The 7,736-nt window shown below is 38.5% G+C and overlaps 1 protein-coding gene across 1 annotated transcript in view; it reads left to right on the top strand.

The window, feature by feature from the left end:
- LOC134438054 (uncharacterized) overlaps positions 1-368 on the top strand; it is a 3,885-nt gene extending 3,517 nt beyond the window's left edge. The window contains exon 6 of the mRNA XM_063187642.1: positions 242-368. Within this exon, the coding sequence (XP_063043712.1) occupies positions 242-361 (120 nt within the window). The 3' untranslated portion in view covers positions 362-368. The remainder of the gene's footprint in view (positions 1-241) is intronic.
- Positions 369-7,736: the final 7,368 nt, after the last annotated feature.

Genomic DNA, 7,736 nt, shown 5'->3' with positions numbered 1-7,736 from the left:
GTGTGTGTGTGTGTGTGTGTGTGTGTGTGTGTGTGTGTGTGTGTGTGTGTGTGTGGCCCATGAGGCATCCTTAAGATTGTTGCCCTCTCATGTACTGTCCTACATTACTTCATGAAAAGCTTTATAATATAAATTAATAAAATAAAATAAAATGAAATAAAATATAATATAAGTTTGTGTACAGGCATGTGTGCACGTGTGTGTTTTAATCATCTGATGGTAGTGTGTTTTATTTCCCCAGGCTCGGGAATCAGACTCTCTCACCTACGCAGCTCTGAACTTCTCCAAGAAGAAGAAGAAGCAGAGAAGGACCAACCTGCAGACTGATGATCCACATGTTGTATATGCTGCAACTAGATAATCTGACAATCCACGTTGCAAACATAATCAGTCGTATATTGTATATATTGTCAAATACAATAATCTGACATGTCATATGCCTTTTCGAATTTTTGTCATCGATGCACATTTAGAAAAAAAAGTTTTCTTGGTAATATGACACCTTACAAACGATCTATTATGTTGTGACTTTAATCTGTTGTGCATTTTAATAATCTGACAACCCACATGTCGTACATGTATATGCTGTCACTAGATAATCTGAGGATCCCCATGTTGTATATATGGGTAGATGACGGATAGGCAGCAAAAAACATTTTTTTCACAAAACATTGTTTATGAGGGAAAAAAGTATATGTCTACGTAGTGCAGCAATTAATCTTTCAAAAAATCCATGTGGTCACAATGTTGGTCTATTCATTGATTATTTATTTACGTTGATAAAGCAATTTGCTGAAAATATGTCCTTTGGTGTGACGTTAAGAAATAAATATATTAAGTAATGCAGAAATGGCTTGATGGAGTTTTATGAACATTGTTACACTCTTCATATTTATTGCAATTTTTTAAAGTCTTAATTTAGTGAGAAATTACCATTTAAGTATTTTTTTTCCCATTAGATGTGAGATTATTAGAAACCTTTGAGGAAAAACAGGGATATCTTTCTTTTAAATGTTCAAAATTGTCCGAATTTATGCTAACTTTTCAGGGACGATAATTTGTTCTTCCCTAATGCAATATTCAGTGTTTATCAAACATATTGTTTAGCTCAAACAAATATTTGAGCGTTTAAAACATGTCACACCGTAGGACATTCATGTCACGCTAAAGGACAGAAATGCAAAACTGAGCCAGAAACAAATATATCAACATGATTATTTTGTCTTTTGATCATAATATAATGTTGTAGTAAATATGGACCTACACTTTACACTTATAAGTCTTTGAATCGTCAATTATCAGCCTATTGTAACTCTTAATGACAGCCATGTGGTCATTAAATGTAACCTGCAGAGCTCATAAGACTCATACTGAAGTGTGACCTTGGCATGACCATCACACTTTTGTAGGTATGCTATGACTGTCACACCATTGAACCTGTAGTGTGTAGTGGCCAGTGCCTGTTTGGTATCTCAAGCTGGACAGCACATTTATGCTGTATATTGAGCTCTCCACAGCATACTTTATTCATCTATACTGCTCTATATACTCTCTCACTGATCTTTCCTTCACTGTTACCATTATATTTTATGCAGGGGCGGAGTGGCCCACCTTTTCCCACCGGGAGAATTTTCCCCTTGGCGGCCCTCTTTAAAAAAAAAAAAAAACCAAAGCGAACAACATGGTTTCCTAACCAAAAAGACAAAAGCCACGAAATCTGCAGTCGTACTACATGTGGACATTAGTGTTGTCAAAATATCAACCTGAAGTGGAGAATTGTAGCCTACACCTTGATGAAATGCACAGCCAGTGGTGTAGTCTACGTAAAACGCAGGTATACGCACCCATTTCAAAATTTCAGGGATTACAGTATACCCACTTAAAATTGATTGATCCATTATTTACAATAGCACAAATATATACAGTAGACTATACACACATCAAAAAATGCTCTAATATACAGTATACCCACTTCAAAAAATAGACTACACCACTGGAGCCATCATCACAGTCCAAAGCATTCATAGGCCTACTAGGTTAGGCTACATCACACTACTGTTCCATGCAAATGTGCACTCCACTGTCATTTTGACAGTTTGAAATTGAAATATCGTTTAAGGAAGACAGGATGAGCATGGGCACAAAGTTTTGAGTGTGGGGATTTTTAGAAGAGTATGCTTACAAAATATAGTATAGTAGCCTATAGCTTACAAAAAGTCTGTCTACATTGTGCAATAAACCCACCATGCAGCAAATAAGCCAAACCTAATAGCTACTTCAAACCACAACCATAAGTCAACAAAATGTATAACCAAACGGTGTAGGCCTACCTTAAAACGCTGTCTTCGTCGCAGCAAATGTCTTTCTTTCTTGCAATCACTCTACTTTAATCCACAGCTTAGGCTACACACCCAGCACTGGTCACATCAGAATCTTGTGTGGTAATTATTTTGTTCCATTTCTTCAGACATAGGCTACATCCTAAATGTACCACATATAAATATATGTATGATAATAATATTATTTCGACTATAAGGAGATATACTGACGGTCTAAAAAATCAAAACGAAACCCATTGCTTCTGTTAGGCGCAGTTCTCTTCCTTACCACTTGGTGGAGTCTGTTCGTAACCCAAGTCAATAACCACAGAGCAAGTGAATGGACTGGAAAGACTGTAAACTGTAACAGTCGTGTGGAAATCGGAAAATAAATCATAATTTATTAATATTTCCATCCTTTGGTAACCAATATACATATCACAGGTTCTTCAAATACTGAAAACAAAACTGTGTTACTAAGATCTTGTAAACTTCCGCGATCTACGGTGTATGAAAATTATCAGTAGAGAAGGGGTGTGGCCAATTTACTGTTTGACACCGTCAGTGAGGTATTACCGTCTGGTATGCGGTATAAATACTGGCTAGTCAGTAGTAATGCAATACAGGGTAGTGGGAAGTGGGAAGTCAGTGCTAGTAAGTACAATGTTAAAATGTAAGGGCCGGTTAAGAACGCAGTGCGGCCGCATTATTACATTTCACGGCCGCGGCCCACCGGGACAAGTCCCCGATCTCCCAACGGCCACTCCGCGCCTGATTATATGGTTTCAAAGCACCATTAATGACATTGTATATCATTTGACAGTACCTAAAATCAACAGCAAATATTCATCAACAATGCATCAAAGTATAAATTCCAAAAGCCAATAAAGGAATAAGTAATTTGAATACACAATATTTATCTAGTCAAACAACAAAACGAAAAAAAGATGTACTACCAGTTGTTTTTAAAGCTATTTCTCAAATATCTAGTCCATTGGTGTGACCTGTTTGTCCTTTGGTGTGATACTCCAAAGTGTCACACCATAGAACTTTTACCATCACACCCAGTGCTTGACACTAACTTTTTTGGTCACCGGCCATTATGGCTAGTGGTTTCCCTGACTCACTAGCCATTCGGCTTCCTCACTAGCCATTATTTTCTTAACTATCATGACAGTCATAATGTAGCCTGATATGATTGATATGAAGTTAGACCCAATATAATATAATATAATATAATATAATATAATATAATATAATATAATATGTAGTAATATTTTACTCGGATGAGCAGACAGGAAATTACAGAACTGATCTGATGTCTGGTGTTATTTGCTTTATATAGCCTATTGATTAGAAACGACAAGCACAATGAACATGCTGTGTTGTGCAAGGGCACACGCATAAGTGCAAGGTCTGGAACTATGTGAAGAAGGCCATTTGTTTCTTTGAGGTGGAAGGAATTTTCATTCGTTTGTTCATTAATGTGCAAATACATGTATACCACACAGGTCTGATGCACGTTCGCCTGCCATGAAACATCACATCTTCTGGGATATTAATCATAAAAGTAAAATATTATTTAGGCTTTATATCTTATTTAGCCTATCTCATGACAACCTGCACCATTACGTTTTGCATCAACTCCTGACAATTTTGGCGACAAAGCTGGGGGAACACATATTTCATATTTTTTAACGCTATGCAAAGTCTACATGCGCCTTTTAAACGTGCGTTATGGGTGGATTCTGGACAGGACTGCCTCGCACGTGAACTGTCAGCGTGAAAAGCAACGCACCGCCCGACTTGTCACTGCTGGCCCATTGATTGTCAGAATTTGACCTGTTGAATATTTCCTGCTTTTGGCGTAAATTCGGGGAATTATCCAGATTTGTGAAGCTCAAATTTGACAGGTATGATGTCGTTACCTGCCGACTTTCTGTCGTCGTCCTGTTTTCTTACACTGTTGTCAAAGCAAGACAGACATTGCGATGCTGACAGAATGTTTGTGCAATGTTCGATAACGTGCGTTGTAACCAAGGTTGTGTCAGTACCCACACTCCCACAGTTTAAGAACTGCGCACAACTACGCAAAACATTACTGGATTATAAAAGGCAGGTCGCAAGGCAGGTCGCAAAATATGCACATAGCGTCGCTTGCCAGTTGAGAGCAAACTTCGCCACATATTTAAACCGGAGCAAGCGGCGCACGTCTTGGCGTGTCCGACTTTCTCCACGGAGGCGGGGCATCTGCAGTGTTTGACAAGCCAGTGCCCTAGGTTCGCAAGACTGGATTCCTAGGCTATTTGATAGCTAACACATTCAGAGAAATCTATCACCGTTTTTTTTTTCAATCACTCCCCAATAATATGCTACCAGCCAAATGGCTAGTGAGGATCAACTTGTTACACGCCAGATGCGATTTTCACACGCATTTGGCGCCCTGGCGCCCGTTAGTTTCAAGCCCTGACACACCATAGGACTTTTACCATCACACCATAGGACTTTTGAGCTTTTGAGTTAATTTAAAGCCATGTCGTTGCCAACTGAAATACAATTTCACCTTTAGTAAGATGCATTTTCATACATCTACATAAGAAAAAAATATGAAAAATATACACTATTGTCAAAATGTATTTTATGGCTGTCACACCAAAGGACTACAAAACTAATACATCTTGTGGTAGCAAAACATAATTGATTGATTGAAGAACACCCTTGCCATTGGCTTCTTAAAGATCTAAAGTCACAATTTATGTTCTGCTGGAGCTTCAACAATAGATAATTATCCACAGAATTAACCAAAAATATGATGTCACACCACAGGACATTATTTTCTGCGACAAAGTTTCATAAGTCCATACGGTCTCAGAAAAACAGGAAAAAAATTAAGCATTGCCACTTGCTAAAATAGACACCTTGAAAAACATGCCAGGGTTGTTTAGACAAATGACTGAGCTTTGATTATTTATTTAAAAATGTTTTAATATGGAGAACCAGGCTTGCCTCAGTCACACTATAGGACAAATGTGACATTTGACTCAAAATTAAGTATACTTATTTAAGCGCTGGATTTATTACACATTACTTTTTCTCAACAACAACATTAGTTTAATCATTTAAAGCATTGACCATTTTGAAAGCATGAATTTACTTAATTTTAAGAGCCTGCGACAGCAAAATTTACACGTCACGTCATCTACCCATATGCAGACGTACTGTATGCCGCCAGTAATAAAGTAGGCCTAGATATATATTCTGTAGATATATTAGGAGCTAAAATGACAATCCACACATAATATATGTCCCATCGTCAAGGTAAAAAAATACTATATTTATTTTTTTACTCAGTACTCAGGCCAGGTTCCAGTGTAATTAAGTAAAGTGCTTAGGTCAAAATGCACTCAAGTACAACAAAAAGTATTCATTTTAAAAAATTATATAAAAATACAAAGTACTCATAAAAGCTACTCATGTACAATACTTAAGTAAATGTAATTTGTTACTTTCCGTTCCCGCCTATTTTATAAATATTGAAGGAAATCTTTGCTACAAGGCAGGTTTGTCGGGTGTTTCCCTGTTTCCATTCTTTGTTTGTGGATGGTGTTTTTGAGTATATGAGTATCTATGGATCATGGTTTATGATGTGTATAGCTGCTGTGTCAGCATGTAGGCCTTCTTGAACCAGGCTGCTGACAGCTTTGGCCAGGCCGAGGACAATGTCATCTGAAAGTACCCCCCACCTAATACTTAAAATGTACTGCATGTATGATGTTTATGTATTCTTTCATAGCGTATATGGATTATGATGTATGACTCTTATGTATTGTTTCATAGCGTGTGGATTATGATGTTTGATGTTTATGTGTTGGCTCATAGAGTATATGGATTATCATGTATGATGTTTGTTGTCTTTCATAATGTAAATAGATTAAGACGTATGACGCTTATAATCATGTATGTGTATGTTTATGATTAGCTCGTAGTGTTTATAAGAATCATGTATGATGCTTTCATATGGATTACCATGTTTGATGCAATGCATAATCAATGTTTTGTGCTTTTCATAAAATGATTAATTACTATGAAATCTGAAACTGTGATTCTCAATTAAAATGACTAATTTATAATAAAATGATTGTTATATGTGTTTATGGAAATATGAGTGTGTGTTTTAACACCCATATGCACACACAGGCATGTACGCTGAAGGTCACACATGCGTTCGCGCAGGGTGGTCGCAAGAACGACCGCATAACATCCTGTTCTTGAGATCACGGTTTCGTCTTGTAGGGTTGTGTGCGTGTGTCTGTGCGTGTGCGTACGTGTATGTGCGTGTGTGTGTGTGTGTGTGTGTGTGTGTGTGTGTGTGTGTGTGTGTGTGTGTGTAGGCTGATGATGAGGGGTGGAGGTGTTAAAATAAACAAATGGTGGAAGGGTAAGAATGAGAGTAAGTTTCCATGACACAGTCGCTGCCCCCCCCCCCCATCACACACACACACACACACACACACACACACACGTAAACATGATGTAGAGCAATGCATTGCACCAACAATAATAACATACATTTTCATGACGGCAGCCACATAACATTATACGGTACCAAGAAATGAATACATACATACATACATACATACATACATACATACATACATACATACAAACAGTACATGCATGCATATATACTTCATAATCCACCATCACTTTCACACACTGGCACAATTTACCATAGCAAATTACCATATCAACCATCATCTCCATACTGCCTTCACATTGTGCTTGTGTTCGGTTGCCATAGCAACCAGGTCCACTGTCAGCTAATCCTGCTAAGTTCTTGATGCTACAGTACCCATGATCTGTTCTGTTTACCCCGGTCAACCCTCAGGTTAGTCTCTTATCTCTTGGTATCCATGTCAACACCAATCAGATGAGTCCCTCATCACCATGTCAACCCTCAGGTGAGTCTCTTGTGGCATAGATACCCAGAGCCAATCTGATGAGTCCATTGTCAGTGTGGTGTCCATGACAACCCTTGCCCACTCAGATGAGTCCTTGTCAACGTGGTATCCATGAAGAACCCTGACCCAATCAAGTGTCAGTGTCGTTTCCATGCCAACACTTGCCATATCACTTGAACCGCTTCTCATTGTAGTATCCATGGCAACCCTGACCCAATAAGACGAGCCCTTCTTCTTGTCATTGTGGTATCCATGACAACACTTGCACAATCACGTGAATCCCTTGTCAACGTTATTACATGGCAACCTTTACCCAATCGGGTCAGCCCCTTGTCAGTGTCATATCCATGACATCCCTTACCCAGTCAGCCGAACAACCTCCCCCTCTCCCCAGTGTGGTATCCATGCCAACCCGTGCCCAATCAGATAACCCCCTTGTAAGTGAGGAGGCTAAAGG

This window comes from Engraulis encrasicolus, chromosome 21 (assembly GCF_034702125.1).
Source record: "Engraulis encrasicolus isolate BLACKSEA-1 chromosome 21, IST_EnEncr_1.0, whole genome shotgun sequence".
Taxonomy (NCBI): domain Eukaryota; kingdom Metazoa; phylum Chordata; class Actinopteri; order Clupeiformes; family Engraulidae; genus Engraulis; species Engraulis encrasicolus.
Note: the sequence above shows the minus strand (reverse complement) of the source record. Positions and strands in the feature narration are given on the sequence as shown.